Raw genomic sequence first — 21317 nt, 5'->3', positions numbered from 1 at the left:
TGTATAAATAACCAAAGCTATATCTTAGATGAATGCCAAGGGCTCTGTTTATTCTCATGATGAAGAATATAGTTATACTCTAATCCTAATTACATAGAGAAAGAAAAGTAAACAGTGAAACAGAGAGAATACATGCACAGAAACAAGAGATATACAAAGAGCAATTTTATCTCTAAGGGACCATCACCAGTGTCTTTTAAATCTTTCAAACAAAGCATTCAGATTAACTATTCTGCCTTTCACGCTTGAACTTATTTATAATATTCTTTTTCACTCTTAATCTATTTAGTGAAAATTTCTCAAGAAACACAAAACTATAACCCATCTCCAAAGCCACATAAGCCTCAAGGTCAAATGACCCTCAGTCATTTCTAAGAAAACCCTAGGGAAGAATTACAAGAAGGTACCTTCTGCTTAGAGTCCTTAAAAAGAGTCTACATAACTCCCTATTCTATGTCCATCACTACATAAGTCCATCATCTTTAAAACTAATATATCAGACAAAGTGGGGTCCTTTGTTGAATATTCAGAGCCTCTTTGGGGGAAGTGGAGCTAATAATGCCTACTGTATTAGTCAACTATTACAAACAACCTCAGACTTTCAGAAACTTTCAATAATAAGTATTCATTTTTTGGCTCACTTGTGGAGAGCCAACCAGGAATTGGCTGGCTTAGTTTAGGCTTAGTTGAACATCTTTGTTTTGAGTTATTAAACCAGCCGATTCCAATATGTTTCACATGTCTCTTTTGGAAATCCAGGTGGGAGGGGCAGTCTCTCCCTTGGAGAAATTCTTCTCATAATAAGAATAAAAGTGCCAAGAGGGTGGTCCCATTATACAGTCTCTTATGATGTAACAACATTTCTAAAACCTGTTTATTTCACATTATACAGGTCAAAATAAGTTATGTATTCTCATTCACTGGTAATGAGACTGTTGATTTGCTCAGCCTTTCTGAAAAATATGAGCATCCCTAAAAAAAAAATCAAGAAATTGAGTTTCCATTTGACCTAACAACTCCACCTCTTGGAATATAGTTCAAAGGCCCAAAATAGTTACTCCCTATGTTCTTTGCAGCACTAAAGATCTGGAAATGAACCAAGTGTCCAAGAATAAATGACTGAATAAAGAAACTATGGTATAGACACAATGAAACATTACTTAGCCATTAAAAAAAGATAAAGCCGTGAAAGTTGTTGCTACTTGGAGAGACCTGCAGAGTATCATTATGAATGAGGTAGTCGAAGGAGAGAAATCAATACAGAATAATCTCTTTCATATATTAGATATAAAGATACATAATGGTGGAATAACAACTATATCCAATGACAATGGAAATAAAGAACGTGAGAGCTGGCACTTACTTGTGGGGGCTGGGGGATAAGAAGGAGGGAGCAACATCTATGGTGGAGGGAAATGTTAAACCAGGAGGAAGAGGTAGTACTCAAAGGTAATAAAGTATTATGTATGAAACCCTATCAGCAACTGTACTGTACTGTAAACCACAGTATAAGAATATATGTATATCAGTTATATATATGAACATATATGTATCAGTTATATATGTCATATATTATATATAAATATACCTATACTTACATGTTATAAGTTTATATATGTTATAGAAAAATAGATTTATATAAGTTATGTGTTTATATATATATATATATATATATATATATATATATATATATATATATATATATATATATAATCCTCTTGTAGAAGCTGACTGGTGGGTGGTAGGCATGGACACTGCTAAAAGCATTGGTGTTGAAATGTTGTATGCCTGAAACTCAATTATGAATAATTTTATAATTTTGCAATGACTAAATGTTTTTAAAGTGTCATTTCACCAGGACAAAATTTAAGAACAAGGAAGCATTCCAGACGAGAGGTATTGCAAAATTAGACAATAAAAGGTATAGGTTTGAGAAAAGTAAAGTATTGGGATTGAGTGGTCAATCTACCACACTACAGAGCTTAAGGGGAAAGACTGTTCATAATTCTGATTGCATGTACCTCTCTCTGTGACTCCTAATTAAAGAAGTCTCAGTCTTAGATGGACTAAAATGACCCGTAGGATTTCAACTAGTAGAAAATCTTTGCCTTTTACCCGAAAACACTTACAGTATTCAAAAGGTCCTGAGAATCTGACTCTGCAGAATGTTGCACTGACCTCTTCAATTTCACAAATTCCAAGGGACACAAGCCAGGCAGGCATAATGAGACTTGAGAGCATGCCTGACAGTGCCAACAAGAGTCTGCTGGATCTGCCAACATCTCTCACTTCTTTCCTTCCTTCTAGTCTTCACTCTTCAGAACGAGGAGTGGCCTCAGAAACCCATCAACATTCTTGGAAAGTTAATGAAATTACAGCTCTTTTGTTTAAGCAACTCTTTCCTGTTTTCTTTCTTTTTTTTCACATCTGCCCTGCAGAAGCAATTTTACAAAAAGGAAAGCATCAATCCAGGGTTTGAATTCAGGATCTCAGGCTTTTACATAAGTCATCATCTATTTGTTAACTGTGATAGTCATTTAAAAACATTTAGGAAAAATGCAGTCACCATACCTGCACCCAGCCAGTTTCATAGACTCACTCTGTTTTCAAAAAGATATAAATCAAGCCATGAAAAATTATAGGTATACTAGCCACACAGCTGAAAGTTGGAAATCTCAGGAGAGATGGGCCAAGTCCCTGCCCTACTGAACCACACCTGCACCCTTCATCCACAATCACTGCTTCACCAATGGCCCTATTTCACCTTTTATCTAACTGCTCTCTACAGAAACACCAATCTGACCAAAATTCCAGTATTCCATTATTTGGGCTGATATCACGAGAACTTTTTTTGGTATGAATGTGGGTACACTCCCTACCTTCATACTTCTGGGAAATCTGGCAGCCAAAATTATGCCTCACAAAAGCAGTACTATCAGCAATAGAGCTTGGAATTCCTGGACCTCGCAGCTATAAAACAACTTCTTCTAATATCCTAAAGGTTACTTATGTTTTTATTAAAGAAAATAAGTAAATAAATTCAGGTCTACAACTCAGCTTTATCACTTAAAGATATATAAATTTTATTTTAAGGAGCAATGGGGTTGGGTATTACCCAAAGGTGCTCAGACTATATGCAAAGTAGCACCTTACCTCTTCAGCCCAGGTTCACATACTTAAAAATTTTTGTTTGACCTCTCTGATCTCAGTTTCATTTAAAAATAAGCATCCCAGTGTCAAAGTCACAATAGAATTGCAGAAAGTCTCATTATAATTGCTGTTACATAATTGTATATTTCTTGGCCTTTACTAACTCTTCTTGTTCTGCTCTGAATCCAACTTTCCTAAATTCTACTCCAAGAGCATCACTTCTCTGTTCTCCTCCATATTTATCCTTCATTTTCATTATCCTCCTCTACTTTCTTCTTGGACTCAACTAACTTCTACATTTCATTGATTCCTTCCCCAGCACTGGATACCAACTTAAACATTATCCAACACAAATGTATACATAAACACACAGACATTCTCACATACCTGGGTGGTACTAAGATGGCTGAATGAGGAGATTATGTTTACATCTTTCTGCGATCATAGAAAACCTACTTGAATCAACAGAAAAAATACAGAAACCTGGAATCTCCAAAGGAAAAGAGCAAGGGACTCCTGAGCCACAGGAGACAAAGAGGCAGCCTGGCCAAGACTGAAATTCTAACATGGTGCAACTATCTACAATTTTTTGGTTTGTAAATTTCTAAGATGTAGAACTTTTCATTGTAAGTTTCTAAGATGTAGAGACTTATAACACTGATATGGAAAACTAGAGTCTGTAAGGTGTAAGAGTATTTTTACAGGCATCATGTTGGTGACTTCTTGTAATGTTGTAGATAGCCAAACTATTGGCTATTATATTAGAGTCCACTTTCCATAGTAATAGGTCATGGAGGTTAATCCTAGAGGAACTTTCCACCCATCCCTGATATTAACCAAACCAACTAGATTGAGAAATTGTTGCCAAGAGTACTTTCTTCTGACAGATAAGGAGAACCTAACCCCTGCCAGTATAGAACTGTTAATGATTAAATATGGAACAAACTCCTACAGCCACCCCAAAGCATAGACTGCAAAGGGTGATAAATATTACAGCTAGGAAAGGATGTTTACTGCATATTGTTCTCTCTTGCCAGGCCATGACCAGTCAGATTCTTCTTGATAATCCCACAGTATATACTTCATCACCAGTTGGTACTGAAGCTTTAGCCTCCTTTCACCTGTCCTTCATGGATTCCTTAGTCACTATCACAATCTGTACTCCTATGTGAAATAAGCATCCCAGTATCAAAGTCACAGTAGAATTGCTGTATTCTGATGTACTAGGCAGCAGTCTAGCAACTGTCAAGCACTCCAGACTTGGAACCTTTAGTTGCAGCCCAGGTAATTACAGATCCTGAACCAGTACTTAGCAATTGAGACCATGAATCCCTGGTCACAAAGTAAGCTGACTGCACTAACTTGCTTGTCTTTCGTGCACTTCAGGTGCTATGGGGTAACTCACTACTGCAAAGTTTTGGATGTATGCCAGGATAACTAGAACTCAAAGTCACAACTATGCCTAGTAATTTTAGCCATGAATTTCAAATTGTTTCTCAAGTTTAGCTCCCTGGTCAGGCTAATGAATAGCATCAAACATAACAGAGACTGAGAAACTCACAAATATTGATAGATCAAGATAAAAGCCTGAGAAGAAATCCAAATACTATAAGCTTACTGAAAAAAAAAAAACTTCAAAGCAATGATAATCACGAGTGTGAAGAGATCAGTGAAAAATGTCAACAAAAAGTGAGAGAGTAAGAAAAAAGCCTATAATTTAGAGTTAAAAAGTATAGTAGGTTAGTTAAAAAATTCAAGAGAGGTATTTAATCGAATGACACTCAAATATGGATGAGCTTGAGGGTAGGGTAGAGGAGATCAGCAAATAAAACAGTAAAAATAAAGAATTTTGAATTGAAAACCAACTAATAAATGTATGAGACATCAAGGGGGACAAGAATCGCGTCATAGGAGTTCCAGAAGAAAAGATAGAAATTAAATTTTTATTTGAAGAAATAATAGCTAAGAACTTGCTCAAAGTGAGGAAAGCAACAGACATTTAGAGCCACAGAGCTCAACGATTTCCAAATAAAACAAAACAGATGCACACTAAGATACACTGTAATTAAATAAAATATAAAATATAAGAAACAAAAAATGTAGAAAAATAGCAAAGTATTATTTTAAAGAAACTCCCATAAGACTACCAATAGATTTTTCTCATTATAAGCTCTGTAAGCCAGTAGGAATCCACATGGTGTATTCTAAATGTTTAACAGAAAAGACCTCCAACCAAGAATACTAGCTAGTAATCATCGCTCAGATTTGAAAAAAGGATAAAAATTTCTGCATACAACTGTTAAAATAACTTATTGCCATTGATCTAGCTCTATAAGAAATATCATAGGGACTATTACAGGGGTCTTCCTGTGTTTATTTATTAATTGACTTGTTTTTTTGGCTTAAACTCACATTTCAAGTTTCTAAATTTATGTCTGTGATTAAGATTTCATAGCAGGTCAATCCTCAACTCTTAATCACAAATATGATTGGGGAAGAGGAGCTCAGTAATGACATCATTTATGCCTTTAACCCCTCTAATTTGACTGAAGTCTCCTCTAGCTTCATAAATAATTCCCATTCCAAAGAAATAAAGAATTCTTTCCACAATAAATGTAGGACTTCCACCCTTTGATCACAAAAAATTGTTTTATTTAATAGTTGCTTTAATAGTTGACATTTCAAGATGATTCTGATTTTTAGACATTTTTCTTGGACCCAAAATTTCAAGCAGAGTCTGAAAATCTATGTCAGAATACTAGTCTCACTACTGCCCAAGCACTGATTACAGAAAAAGCAAATGAGGCAGACTTATGAGATAATGTATACCTTGTGACTAGCTACAACTTTGCCTGAAACTCTATGTATCCTGATGGTTCATGAATGATAATATGTAGAGACAAGAATCCTGATGATTTCTTTCATCCAGACTGGAGATAGTTTAAGTGGACCATATTTTTGTCTTTTTCCCTGGACTTGTTTCTCATGACTTTATCATCTTAGAGAGAAGAAATATATTATTGTTATTAGAAACAGACATTTGTCATGTCTGATCTTATTTAGCATCTTAACGCGTCATGTCTGAAGTCATTTAAAAAAAAAGTCATATGAAAGATTTGTGGTCCAGCATCTCTGAAGATTTAGTGTTGGACTTATTTCTCCCAATATTTTAAATGGTGAAAATGGACATATTGAGCTTCTTTTTTATTTAGATACTTAACTTTGCTGTTGTGCCAGTACTCATTTATACCTATTGTATCCCCAAATTACAGTCTGCAATATTAGTGTTCTGTTGATCTTGTATCTTTAGAGAAGTATAAACTGTCCTGAAGCATATATCCCCAAACTGTTTTTGAATAAATAAGTTAATAAGTAAAAAAATAATTATACTCTTATTTTCAGAGTTCAAAAAATCAATATTAGGAAGAAGCATTAACAAGTCTAACATTTACTACAGAAAACAGTACCAGAAAGAAGTATCACAGATTATCAGCATTTACTTAGATATTTTTAAGAGTTTCGTTATCTAGCATTCTTGGTTTGCAAAAGTAACAATGCTGCCAATAGATCATTGATAAACTCAAAGCATATTTTTTATTTGTTTTCTGTGTTTCCTAAGAAACCTTATTCCCAGTAAACTAGATGAGCTAAAATCATCATCTCTGCCTTTCTCTAGGTTGATAACATAAATTCCTGTGGTAGAAAAACATCTTTGTTTTCACTGATTGAATAAAAATAAAATACTCAAAGATTATTTGTCTAGACTTATTCTTTTCATCTCCAAACTAAATTCACAAATAATTTCCCCCAATAACAATAAAAGTGAAAAATTGTGTGCTTCTTGAGAATAAACATATAAAATTTCTCTCATCAAACCACACACCAACCCAATAAATTAGGTAATATTATGCCCATTTTGTAGATGAGGAATATGTGTTACAGAGCATCTAATGAATGAATGGTGGAACTTTGGTTTCTCCCAAATAAAACAAGAAATTTGATAAGATGTATTACTATGAGACCAGAGTGATTGCAAAGCAGAGAGGGTGTTTTTGCCTTGCACACTGCTGACCTGTGTTTGATTCCCATCATTCCCATAAGGTCCCCTAAGTGCAAAACCAGAAGGAACCCCTGAGTATGGCCAGGTATGGCTCAACTCCACCCATAAAGACGTGTTATTACCCTATATACTGCCTTGTAATCAAAATATATGGGAATTAACATTAGCTATTTTAACACCTCACATTAGAAAGAGAATGAGAATGTTGCACTGGTGAAGGGGGATATTCTGTCTATGACTGAAACCAAACTATAATCATATTTGTAATCATGGTGCTTAAATAAAGATTTTATATAAAAAAGAAAAAGAATATAAAGAATGGAGAAAAAATTAACTACCACTATAAAGCAAAATAATATATGTCCCTGAAATTCATATGTATTTACGATATTCTAGATGCTTTTTGAAAATTTTTTATTGTTTTTTCCACAGTAACTTTTTTTGGCACACACCCCCTTCCAGCCTTCACTGTACCCCTTTTGTGCTTCCTTACATATACACATGTGTTCATATACTATAAAAACTGCTGGTTTCTTGGGCTTAGAACTTAAAAATAAACATTATCTATTATTAAAACAATAAAACATTGACAAAAATATTGAGGGAGTTAGGATCTCACAGGTTTTAACTGATTTCTTCGGGTATCTTCAGTTGTGATCTCTAAGTAAAATTCTGATCTTAAATATGCTTACATTGCCAGAATTAAGCAGATGCATAGAAGACTGAATTGTTCTTATATTGTCTTTGAGTTGCTTTGTATAGTCTTCCACTGGTCATGTCTAAATTCTGAATTTGTCAGTAAACTAAACCATGGCCATCCACTTTATACTTTCTTGCTTGAAATAGTCTGATCTTTTCCTCAAATAAAATTAAGTTTAACTTGTTTATTTATTATTTTTTGCATGGTTGTGTTCATGTCTAGAGTTAAGATAGATTATTAAATATCTGCTTGTAAGAGTTATAGATTATTCTCCTGGCTTGAACATTGTGCCTTCACAAGATTTAGCTAGCTTACCTTTGAACTTTGGTTAGATTCTAGTTGGATTGGGTTAAGGATGAATTAGCAATTAAGCTTCATGCTGAGCATGGATGTGTGGATTATGGTGGATGGATTGGCCCCTGGATTAAACTGGTTGGACTGTAAATTTTATAAAGGTTCTTTCCCAGACCTGACATTGACCGGTGAAACTGACTATTTTATTTTATTTGGGGAGGGGGTTATGGGCCACACCTGGTGATGCTCAGGGATTACTCCTGGCTCTGTGCGCAGAATTCATTCCTGGCTTGGGGGATCACATGGGACACTGGGGATCGAAACTACGTTCATCCTGGGTCAGCCGTGTGCAGGGCAAATGCTCTACTGCTGCGCTATTACTCCGGTCCAGAAACTGACTATTTTAAAAGATGTTCTCGATTTATCAGCTTTGTGTTAGGACTGGGTTGAATGAGTTCTACCTCGGCATTTTGGAGACTGTTAAGATACTAGGGTGTCTGGAATTGCCTTAAATTAAATTCCAGGCTTAAATTAAATTGGCTTTCTAATTATACTGTACTGAGTATTATAAAGGATTATTAATTATGTACTCGATTCAAGAAGGCTAAATTTACTATTCCTGGACTAAGGTTGTGAAGGATCTAACCTGTCATCAGGGACCCTTGGTGTAAAATTATTACTCATACTTTTGCTTTTCCTTTCAATAGGAACCATTATCCAGCTAATTCAGCTCTTTAGAAATCATATTGTTCCAGATCCTAGTTTCTTAAACCATATGGGTTATATAACTTCAAAAAGTTTTGTTTTAAAATAAACTTTTTTTATTTTTGTTTTTGGGTCACTCCTGGTGTTGCTCATGGCTCACTTCTGATTCTGAGATCAGGATCACTCATAGTGTGGGTTTGGAGGATCATATGTGGTTATAGGAACTAAATTCAGGTCATCCACATGCAAGGCAAGGGTACTTATCCACTATACTATACTCAAGTCCTTAAAATATTTCCTTTATGACCTCTTACTAGTAAATGTTTCACTTGTCTACCTAACTATATATATTTAGACTAACATAAATATTTCTCTATCAAAAAGGGTTTGTGAGTGTATGAAGCCTGCTCTGAGAGATAAACTTCTCTCTTAGCTATTTTGCAAATAGCAACACTATGTGATACAAGGATGCAGAAAACCTCAAGATAATAAATAAAGACTGTTTTTACCAGATGATGTTTGCCTTATGAGTTACAGGGTGGTAAAGGTATTTCTAACTTTCAAGAGATCTATCAAAAACTTTTGAGTCTGTCCCTTATGAACTTACTAAACTGTTTTAGCTACAAAGCTATCAAGATAGTCCTCTGTTGTACAAACTAAAAAGAACCTAAGAAGTACTTAGGGCATGATGATGAGATAATTTTCTTTTTTATAGTCACTTAAAATATTTTTAAATTCTATTTGTTTATTGAACAGTAAAATTCATTTTATTATTAGTTTTGTTATTATTAGATGGTTGTACTAATGACAAAGTATATGGTGCTTTGATATAAAACTATTCCTGCATCCCACCACTACCCAACTGCTCATGAACCTCTCACATTGCCATATTGTCACCTCTAGTCCAGTCATTAATCCCTATTTTTTCCTCAGTGTCTAGAAATCAGTAATAAAATTCAGAATCAAGGGTTTGTCATTTGTCATTATTTGATATTATGTGTTCCCTTGTTTGTCTCATTATATACCTCAGAGGAGTGAGATATAGCTGCCCTTCCTCTGACTTACTTCATTCAGCTGATGTCCTTTGGTTCTACCCATGGTTTCATCTTTTCTTTCTTAGAGACATAGTTTTCCATTATGTTCATAATGCCTCTTCAGCATCTCCCTTCTCTGTATGTGTCCTCATTAAAACACTCTGGGTAACAGTAGAGACAAGGGCCAGGAAGGTCAAACCATGGTAAGAAGCTTGCCACAAATAGTGGTGCAGTGCAGTTAGGACAGAAAAGGGCCCACTCTGATAATGATAATGATAGTTGGAAGTGATCACGCTGGAGAAGAACTGGTTGCTGATGGGAGTTAAAGCAATATGCCTGGTGCCTCTTTGTTAAGAATAATGCAAATTACACAGTGTCTATAGGGGAGAAAAAGCAGAGATAAAAAGAGAGAGAATGAGAGAGAGAGGGGGGAGAGAGAGAATATCTTCCTCAGAGGCAGGCAGGGATGAGGTTGGGAGGGAAACTGGGAAGGGACACTGGTAGTGGGAAATGTGCACTGGGGAAGATAGTGAACTTTGTATGACTGAAATACAGTCATGAACAAGTTTTTAATCATGTGTTTAAATAAAGTAATAAGTTAAAAATTTAAAATACTCTGTATATTACATTTTTTTCATATCATAGTCATCTCCTTTCTTAATCACTTCCTTCTTTGGTTTTCTTACTTTCATTAACACATTTAATTTCTGTAGACATTCCTACCTTCTAATCAGAGAGCTGCAGTGAGAACAGAATTGCTTTTTAATGCTTTGAAGAGGGAGAAGGTATGAAAAAGGAACATTTGAAGTTATCTAGGCATATGTTGAAGCTATCAGAGATTTGGTTCCAGATCACTGCAATAAATTTAGTCACGATATTTTTGTTTATTTTCTGTAGTCTGTTAAGTGTGCTATAGCTTATGTAAAACTAAGTATACATACCTTTATGTAGAAATACTTTTTACTAAAAATACTCATCATCTAAATGATCAAAAATAAATTAATATCAGGCTGATGTTGATAGGCTTGCTTAATGCATGGTTAACATAAACCTTTCATTTTAACAAGAACAATCTCTTTGAGTATAATAAAGAAAAGTATAATAAAGTAAGGTATGCTTCTTTTACCTTCTTTTTGTCCTTCCAATTTTTTTTCTCCTAAGAGTAGTAGTTCCTTTAAAACTTGTATACCAGTAGATATTACTTGAAAGGAAAAACTTCATGAACATGTATGGGAAACATATATATCTATTTTGTGGGAGGGATATATTTAAAAATATCTTCCTAAGAAATTTTCAAAGTTTTAACATGGCAAAAGGTACTTGCAAGCTATATGTTATTGTATATTGTTGTATAATGTACATTACTGTACAATAAATTAGTAGCCTAAAATACTAATTAGATATGCATTATCACTGTCTTTCTATGGGTCAAGAATCTGGGATTGACCTAGCTGAGTTGTTTGGCTTAGGTCAGTGTCTCATGAGATATCACAGTAATGGCGCCAAAATTGATCTTGGCTCTCAGTAGGGTATTTCGTTTCTTGCTACAAAAATATGGCTATCTTCATAAGTCTGCTTGTGAGGTCTGCTGGTGTGGCCATGGTTGTGTAGGGTTAGAGATCCAAGTGATAGGAGGGAACTACTCAATCTTTTATGACCTAATTTTAAGATTCATACTTAACATCATTACTAATTGCAGAAAATCCAGTTTTAATCTGTATCTATGTGTTTGAATAGGTGTATATCAGGAGATAAAGAACACTTGGGGATCAGTTGGAGCACAATTATTTATGAATCTCCCAAACTCACCTGATAATGAAATTATTGTTTAAGAAACATTCTGTATATAAACAAGCTCTTATCTACTAGGGATAAGAACTCATACTTATTTACTATACAGGGGAATCTCCCACCTTGAAAATATGTCATGTGGATCCATCTTAGACTCTAGGAGATTAGACACCGACCGTCCAGACTTAAACCCTGAATCCCAGACATAGAAATGACACAGTTCTTCACAATAGCTACAGGAACCAAATCCCATCTGGGACATCCTGAATACTACTTGAACTCCAACATGTGCCCGTTCTAATTTGATATCCTGACAACGAGGAAATTGGGAACAAATGGACATAAGAAAGGTTATCCTACCTTACCAACTAATGATAAAACAAAATCAGAAGACTTATCACACTGTGGGCTGTGCAAAAGCCAAGAACGTGATCTACAGATGACTGGCTGATAGAACCATGACCGGGCAATATGTATTCTAGAACCAACAAGAAAGCCCTAGTCTAGGGTTTGTTCTACGTCCTGCACAACAATCATGATCTCTAATTCCAGAGACCTAACTGAGGCAATTGCAACTGAATGGGTCTTCTGGAAACATAACGAAAAATCATATCCCAGGCTCCATCCGAGGTTCAGCGCAAGGACCAAGACCACCAACCACAGAAGACAGATTAAAATGACACCGAGGAAACAGAACTTCTAAAATCACAAGAAAGACTTCATCATAAGTTCCACTCCTTGACCTGTGCACAGACTGAGACCTCTAGATTTAGAGGTCTGTTTTTATCATCCAGATCAGAGCAAAATACGCCACAAAATCACAAAGGGGAGAGTAAATGAACTTGAAAGGAGTCTATAGATAATCCCATGACAATATATTCCAAGGGTGGAGAAACCCTGTATCTCTTAGGCCAAGGGGATTCCAGTTTCGGATGACCCCGATATTTACTGTGCCTATGCGGGGGTGGGGATGGTGGGGAGAGACAAAAAGCACTAAATAATCCTTTTTTTTTTAATCTAGTTTTTGCTGATTTCTTTGTTTTGGGGTGGATATTGTAGTAGTTGTCCATTTTTTTATTTATATATTTACTTTTCTTTTATCTTTTCTCTTCCTCCTTTAAGCGCCTTGTCATATTTTCTATCTCATGACCATGGTAATTATGTGGTGCATATTTTTATTGCTGCAGTGCTCACTGGATATCTTATTTGATTCCTCTTTTTGAACTGTTGTGGTGTTTCACCTTCTTTTTTTTTCCCCTTCGTCTCTCAAACCAAGGATGAGAGCCTCTAGAATGACTCTGCTCATAGTCGGTGTAGTTGATTTTTACCCCATTATATTACTTTTCTCTTCCTCAAACAAAACCACATAACTTGAACTTTCTAGTCCCGCCTCCCAATTAGAGGGGGCAGTAATGGAGGCACCAAGTCCAGTTATAAGACCACTAAGTAATAACTAGACACAGAAGGGACCACACATTCTAACAGACCCTGGGGGGGAGGGGGGAGAAAATGGGAGGCAGGATGGGAGCGGATGCGGGAGGACAATTCGGTGGTGGGAATTCCCCTGATTCAATGTTAATATGTACCTGGAATATTACTGTGAATGATATGTAAGCCACTATAACTAAAATAAAATTATATTAAAAATAAAATAAAAGATCTAGAACTATCTTCTAAAAAAAAAAAGAAAGCATTCCAAATACACTGGATTTTATGATCTATATAGCAAGGGAAGCCTTCATGGATGGTCACTGGGGTGTGTAAGATACTCATAAATGGAGGGGTAGAGGGCTTCTGGAGAAATAATTAACAGGGAGATGCAAATCAAAACAACTATGAGGTACCACCACACACCACAGAGATTGGCACACATCACAAAGAATGAGAACAAGCAGTGTCGGTGGGGATGCAGAGAGAAAGGAACTCTTATCCACTGCTGGTGGAAATGCCGACTAATTCAACCTTTCTGAAGAGCAATATGGAGATTCCTCCAAAAACTGGAAATTGAGCTCCCATATGATCCAGCTATACCACTCCTAGAAATAACCCTAGGAACACAAAAATACAATACAAAAACCCCTTCATTACACCTATATTTATTGCAGCACTATTTACCATAGCAAGATTCTGGAAACAACCAAAATGCCCTTCAACAGATGAATGGCTAAAGAAACTGTGGAACATATACACAATGGAATATTATGCAGCCGTCAGGAGAGATGAAGTCATGAAATTTTCCTATACATGGGTGTACATGAAATCTATTATGCAGAGTGAAATAAGTCAGAGAGAGAGAGAAAGATGGAGAATGGTCTCACTCATCTATGGGTTTTAAGAAAAATGAAAGACATTTCTCAACAATTTTCAGAGACAAAAAGAGAGGAGGGCTGGACGTTACAGTCCACATCAAGGACCTCACCACAAAGAGTGATGAGTTTAGTTAGAGAAATAACTACATTGAGAACTATCCTAACAATGAGAATATATGAGGGAAATAGAAAGCCTGTCTAGAGTACAGGTGGGGGTGGGGAGGGGAGGAGGGATATTTGGGACATTGGTGATGGGAATGTTATACTGGTGATGGAGGGTGTCATCTTATAAGACTGAAAGCCAACCACAATCATGTTGGTAACCAAGGTGTTTAAATAAAAGCTATTAATTAAAAATAAAGTAAAAAAATTAAGCATAACTATGGAATGATTTCCCAAGTGAAAGACTACCATGACAATGTTGATGAGAGAGAGAAATAGAATGCATGTCCCAAAGATAGGCAGGGGGTGAAGAGGAGGAAAATAGGGAACATTGGTGGCAGGAAAGTTACACAGGTGAAGAGTGGTGTACCTTCAACAAATGAAACTCAACTAGGAACATTTTTGTAACCATGAAATAAAATGCTTAAATAAAATAAATTATTTTCAAAAAATAAAATAAAATAAAATTTATGGAAGCGGAAATAAACAGATGAGACTACATTAAACTGAGAAGCTTCTGCACTCAAAGGAAATAGTGACTAGAATATAAAGACCACCCACAGAATGGGAGAAACTATTCACCCAATGCCCATAAGATAAGGGGCTAATATCTAAAATATACAAGGTACTGTCAGAACTTAAGAAGAAAAAAAAAAGGTCTAACCCCATCAGAAAATGGGGAGAAGAAATGAACAGACACTTCCTCAAAGTAGAAATAGAAATGCCTAAAAGCACATGAAAAAATGCTCCATATCACTATTCATCAAGGAGGTGCATATCAAAACAGCAATGAGATACCATCTCACTCCACAGAGACTGGCACACATCACAAAGAATAAGAACAATCAGTGTTGACAGGAATGTGGGGAGAAAGAAATTCTCATTTACTGCTAGTGAGAATGCCATCTAGTCTACCCATTAAGAAAACAATATGGAAATTCCTCAAAAACTGGAAATTGAGATCCCATTTGATCCAGCATACCACTACTAGGAAACACAAAAAGAACACAAAAAGACAATACAAAAATACCGTCTGCACACCTATATTCATTGCAGTGCTATTCACAATAGTCAGAATCTGGAAACAACCTAGATGGCCAACAACAGATGAATGGCTAAAGAAGCTGTAGTACATATACATAGTGGAATGCAATGCAGCCATCAGAAAAAATGAAGTCAAGAAATTTTCCTATATATATCGATGGAAATGGAAACTATTATGTTAAGTGAAATAAATCAGGAGAGAATGAGACAGAATAGTTTCCTATAGGATTTAAGAAAAATAAAAGATATTATCGTAATAATACACAGAGACAATAAAGATGAGGGATGGAAGATCTGGCTCACGGTATGAAGCTTACCACAAAGTTCAGTTAGAGAAATAACTACTAGAGAAATGAGAACTATCATGACAATGGTAGTGAGTAAGAAAAATAGAATGTCTGTCTTGAATACAGGCAGAGGATGGAGGACGACAAGGTAGATGGAGAGCACTGGTGGTGGGAATGTAGCACTGGTGAAGGGGGTGTCCTTTTATATATCTGAAACCCAACTTCTGACACGTTTATAATCATGGTGCTTAAGTAAAGATATTCATTAAAAATAAAAAATAATTTCACTTTAACTCTTACAAAGTAAAATAAAGCCCCATTTATTTCATGAAGTCATACAAAAGTGGACCCCTCACTTGAGATCAATCTAAAACGTTCGGGAAGATCCATATTAGTCAAAAACTGTTTACTTTTGTCTCTGTGCTAAATTAAAGACGGTGAGAAAAGAAAGTCAAAGTTCTAAGGCTAGAAAGACTTTCTCCCAGAAACTATGTGTGAAGATGAGAACTATAATGCCTAGGCTAGCTTTTTCCATGCTAAGGGCACTCTTCAGGACTGGTCACTTGGTTCACAGTCAGCTCGTCCTGGGACCATATGGAAAGCTTTCTGGGTACAGTTCAGATTCATAAAAAATCTTGTTCTTCACTCATTGGCACAATTTCTCATTTACAAAACTTCCCGGTCTAGGCTCAGCCAGGATGCCTGGAGGAAGTTCCGGGGATCTTCCTAGATCTTCCTAAGATCACTTACTAAAAATGCTGGTGATACTTAGTAGCAGACTATAATAGACCAGGCAACAACGGCCTCCAAAGGCCGAGTGCTGGGAGTGAGTGAGAACAAGGGATGGTGAAGAAGCAAAAGAGGAAGAAAAGAGAGAAAAGGAGGAAAGAAGGGAGTAGGGGGGAGGAAAGCTCAAACAGAACCAGAACTGGACACACTCCCGCCAAAGACCGTGCCTAAGAGTGCGTTCCTTCGTCGCCTTTGACCACTAGGTGACAGTCTTTGCGCTTTCTTCCCGCATCCAGAGCAGCAGCGGCTTAGAGAGAGGAGGGAGAAAAGGCAAAACACACCCCCGAACCAAGAACAATTCGAAAACCCACCCCATAATATTTAAAAATCTGGGACAAAGAGCCTGGGGACGGAACCGCTTCCATTGCAAAACTTGAGCTCCATCTGCAGAGAGCGGCGGGCCGGTCGGTCCTGAGTCAGCAGTAGCCCCTTTAAAAAAAAAAAAAGAGGTGCACAATATTGGGATTCTTGAAACCCGAAACCTAGAAACTTCATCGAAGCGGAAACCAGCAGGAAAACCTTGAACTCCTCCAGACAATTGCTTCCGGGGAGTCTCGGGAGATCCAGGGGGGACCCAGGGCCCGAGAGGAGGGTCTCGCGGATGGCGCTTCCCTAAGGGTCCCAGGCGAGTTTTCCAGGAGCGTGGGAAGAGGGGGACCGAACCTCTCTCTCTCTCCCTGGGCTGCGGGGTCATGGCCACCGTGGAGCAGAAAAGAGTCCTTGGCATTGGCTTCAAGTGTCTCTCTTTGGCCACTTTGGTGCTCATCTGCGCGGGACAAGGGGGACGCAGGGAGGAAGGGGGTCCAGCCTGCTACGGGGGATTCGACCTGTACTTCATTTTGGACAAGTAAGTGCACGCTGGGCGAATGCACCGAGGATGCTTTCTTCCCGGGCCGGGTGATGTGGGCGAGGTGGCTTGGGGACAGGCTTTGGTCCCTCTAGGGACCAAAAGGGAGCGCGGGAGGTGTCCGAGGCTGCAGCTTTGCGCTTCGGTAGAGGGACCTCGTCTCGGGGCTCCCCAGGACTTGCCCAAGCGCCGGGAGGCATCGCTGCTAACCCCGGTGACCCACTTTTCTCTCCCTCGCTTGCTGTGTGACCCTGGAGCGAGCTGGGAGGGCCAGGATGCTGCAGGGTCCTTTCGGATTCGGAGTTCTTCCCATTTGCTTTTAAAGCCCGATGTGCAAAACTTGCAGCAGCTGCTAAAAAGGCTGGATTTTTCCTTTGATTTCTAAGTAATCAGCTCCCTTTCAAAACCAAATCGAGGTCAGACCGAACCCCATCGCCTTTGTTCCCAAAAACGATGAGCGCTGACTGGACAGTTTAGGAAAACAGAACCCGAATTTCCCAACCTTGGCACCACTTGCTGAGTTTTTAGGTTCGGGACTGAATGGGTGTGGGGTTGGGTTTCTTTGTTGTGGGCCTCTCCAGTGCAGGGTTAGGGGGACCAGCGGCATCCTGGCCCTCACCCAGGTCTGGTAGATGCCAGTACTGAACCCTCTTTCCCGTTGCCAGACCCAGAGTCACAGCCCAAAGACTTTTGTCTCCAAGCCCCCCTTTGGGTTAAGTATCTCTTGCCTCTGGCCTGTGGCTACCTCCCCTCTCCCTGCTGCATCTGGGTGAAGTCACATTCTGGAGATTTGACTGGTTGGTGGGCTACCAGGGAGATGCAGGAGCACTGGTTCCATTCCTGGAATGGAGAGACTTAGTTTAGGCTTGGAGACTGGGCTCCGAGGAAAGCTGAAATGCAAACTAAACACTCCCCAGATCCCCCTGAGACTTGCCACGCGGCGTCACTCAAGCAGGCTTCATGCAATCTATTAAAAACCAGTTTGGATCATAAAAACAGCCCTCCCCGAAGAAGACCCGCACTCCTTAAAACTCACAGCTCCCCAGTGCCAGGGGCGCTCGCTGTTGCAGTGGTGGGGAGATGAATTTCACAGACTGGAAAGTATTTGGGAGTTGGAAAAAAGAGTCCTGCAAAATAAGCTGGCCAGCTAGACACCAAATGTGCTTTGCAGTTGCCCATGGATTTTGATTTTTCCATAAAATCCGTTTTGAACTCCAGATTCTTTGGAAGAAAAACGAGATCTCTTTCATGCAGATTTATGAGAAGGTGTACTGAAAATAACATTTCAATGCTAAGAAATGGAATTTCTTTTGTTACTTTTGGTGGCTTGAGACACCAGCCCGGAGACTCAAAGTCAGTGTCCGAAGACAGTCAGCAGTATTCTTTACTGTACCCCCCTTCCCTATCTCAGTAGGGAAGAATGTTTTAGGAGGCTCGGCAAAATGGACAATCCTCCTCCCCATGTTCCTGAACAGTATGCCTCCATATTGCAGAAATCATCCATTTTCCTCCAAATAAATCTAAATTGAATTAAACTTTTTAAAGCTCCAAACTTATTTTGGTAATAGAGGAGATTTAAATGAATGATTCTAGTTTTCTCTCAGAAGGGGGACATGGGTAAAAAGAGCCAAAACCATATTTAGAAAAAAGTAGTGCAATATTTGTACCTCCGTATAGCTCTTCTTAGATAATTTACTAAGAAATAGTTTAATGTTCTTTAAATAGCAGTAGAGAGGAATTTATAATATTTCTAAGTTTGTCCTATATATGTCACACTTTAATAATGTAATTTTGGTTGGGGCAAAAAGGCAATTAATAAGAACTGGATTATACTGGGGCCGGAGAGATGGCATGGAGGTAAGGCGTTTGCCTTTCATGCAGAAGGTTATCGGTTCAAATCCCGAAGTCCCATATGGTCCCCTTACCTGCCAGGAGCAATTTCTGAGCATGGAGCCAGGAGTAACCCCTGAGTGCTGCAGGGTGTGACCCCAAAACCACACACACACACACACACACACACACACACACACACACACACACACACACACACAAGAACTGGATTATAAAGGCCAAATAATAATAGGTGAAAAGAATAGAAAAATCTACTTTTAGAATAGAGCCAAGGACATATAAGCTGTAGAAGTTCAATCAGTGGAGAAATAATTTATTATTTTAAAAAATGATTCTTGGACAAATCATTGATAACACAGGAAAAGAAGTACTTAGATCTATATTTATATAGTATACCAAAATTCTAGAGGGAATGAAAAATTAAACATTTAAAACAAAATGACATATATATATTAGTGGCTGTTCTATTGATTATAATAAAGATGAAAATTATCTAAGTATTGAGTGTTATGGATTTATTAATACATGATAGATACATAATTGATATGAATATTTGCATATCTTAAGATAATTTAGGACAAAATTTTAATTATAATGTACTCTTAGAATAAATATAATTGTCAAATTATGCATTATGATTCTTCCTCTCTAAGAAAACTCAATATATATAAGTTTGTGTCCTTATTTGTCCAAATATATAAAACTTTTCTCTTTGAACATAGGCATGTTAAACAATTAAGCCTTTCTGAATTTTCAAGATTTTCTATAATGAACGTTTTGATATTCAACAATAAAGGAGTTCCTTTGAAGGTTTAAAAATTCATTTAAGGACTGGAGAGATAGCACAGCAGTAAGGCATTTGCCTTGCATGGAGAAGAATGGTGGTTCGAATCCCAGCATCCCATATGGTCCCTCGAGCCTGCCAGGGGTGATTTCTGAGCATAGAGCCAGGATTAGCCCCTGAGTGCTGCCGAACATGACCCCAAAAACAAAAAAAAATTCATTTAAGAGAAAGGAGAGGAGGGTCTTTCCAGTATGCTGAGCTCCAAGCACACAAGCACTTCAAGCTAAATAATATAGAATACTCAGCTTCTTGTCTGGAGTAAATTTCTAATTGTACATAGGACCCTGGCAGTACTTGAAGACCCCAAAATTATAGGGTTGACAGAGGGGGAGAAATATATGTGGGAAACTCTCTTCTGACTTTCTTTAGTTTTCTTTTTTTAAATATCTTTATTCAAGCACCATGATTACAAACATGTTTGTAGTTGGTTTTCAGTCATAAAAAGAACATGCCCCTTCACCAGTGCAACATTCCCACCACCAGTGCTACCCATCTCCCTCCTCCCTTCACCCCTCTGCCTGTATTCAAGACAGGCATTCTTCTTCTCTCACTCATTAACACTGTCATGATAGTTGTTAGTGTGGTTATTTCTTTAACTGCACTCACCACTCTTTGTGGTAAGCTTCATATTGTGAGGTGACCTTTCAGGCTCTCATCTCTATTGTCTCAGGGCATTATTATAATAGTGTGTTTTATTTTTATTAAAACCCATAAGTGAGTGAGACTATTCTGTGTCTATCTCTCTCCCTCTGACTTATTTCACTGAGCATAATAGTTTCCATGCCCATCTATGTATAGGAAAGTTTCATGACTCCATCCCTCTTGACAGCTGTTTAATATTTCATTGTGTAATATGTATCATATCACAGTTTCTTTAGCCATTCATCTGTTGTGTGGCATCTTGGTTGTTTCCAGATTCTGACTATTGTAAATAGCACTGCAATGAATATAGGTGTGCAGAAGGTGTTTTTGTATTACATTTTTGTGTTCCTAGGGTATATCCCTAGAAGTGGTATAGCTGCATCATATGGAATCTCAATTTCCAATTTTTTGAGGACTCTCCATATTGTTTTCCATAAGGGCTAGACTATATGGCATTCCCACTAGCAGTGAATGAGAGTTCTTTTCTCCCCACATCCCTGCCAGCACTGATTGTTCTTATTCTTTGTGATGTGTGCCAGTTTCTGTGGCATGAGATGGTAGTTCATAGTTGTTTTGATTTGCATCTCCCTGACAATTAGTGATGTGGAGCATTTCTTCATGTGCTTTTTTCCCATTTGTATTTCTTCTTTGAGGAAGTGTCTGTTCATTTCTTTTCATCATTTTTGATGGGGTTAGATGTTTTTTTCTTGTTAAGTTCTGCCAGTACCTTGTATATCTTAGATACTAGTTCCTTATGGGTATTGGGTGAATAGTTTCTCCCATTCTGTAGGTGGCCTTTGTATCTTAG

General features: G+C 37.6%; 1 protein-coding gene across 1 annotated transcript in view; it reads left to right on the top strand.

Moving 5' to 3' along the window:
* The first annotated feature begins 16994 nt into the window (after positions 1-16994).
* ANTXR1 (ANTXR cell adhesion molecule 1) overlaps positions 16995-21317 on the top strand; it is a 252529-nt gene continuing 248206 nt past the window's right edge. Inside the window, exon 1 of the mRNA XM_049785145.1 lies at positions 16995-17172. Coding sequence (XP_049641102.1) covers positions 17018-17172 — 155 coding nt within the window. The 5' untranslated portion in view covers positions 16995-17017. The remainder of the gene's footprint in view (positions 17173-21317) is intronic.

The sequence above is a fragment of the Suncus etruscus genome, chromosome 12, assembly GCF_024139225.1.
Source record: "Suncus etruscus isolate mSunEtr1 chromosome 12, mSunEtr1.pri.cur, whole genome shotgun sequence".
NCBI lineage: Eukaryota > Metazoa > Chordata > Mammalia > Eulipotyphla > Soricidae > Suncus > Suncus etruscus.
The sequence above is the reverse complement of the archived record's forward strand: the minus strand, read 5'-3'. Positions and strand labels throughout refer to the sequence as shown.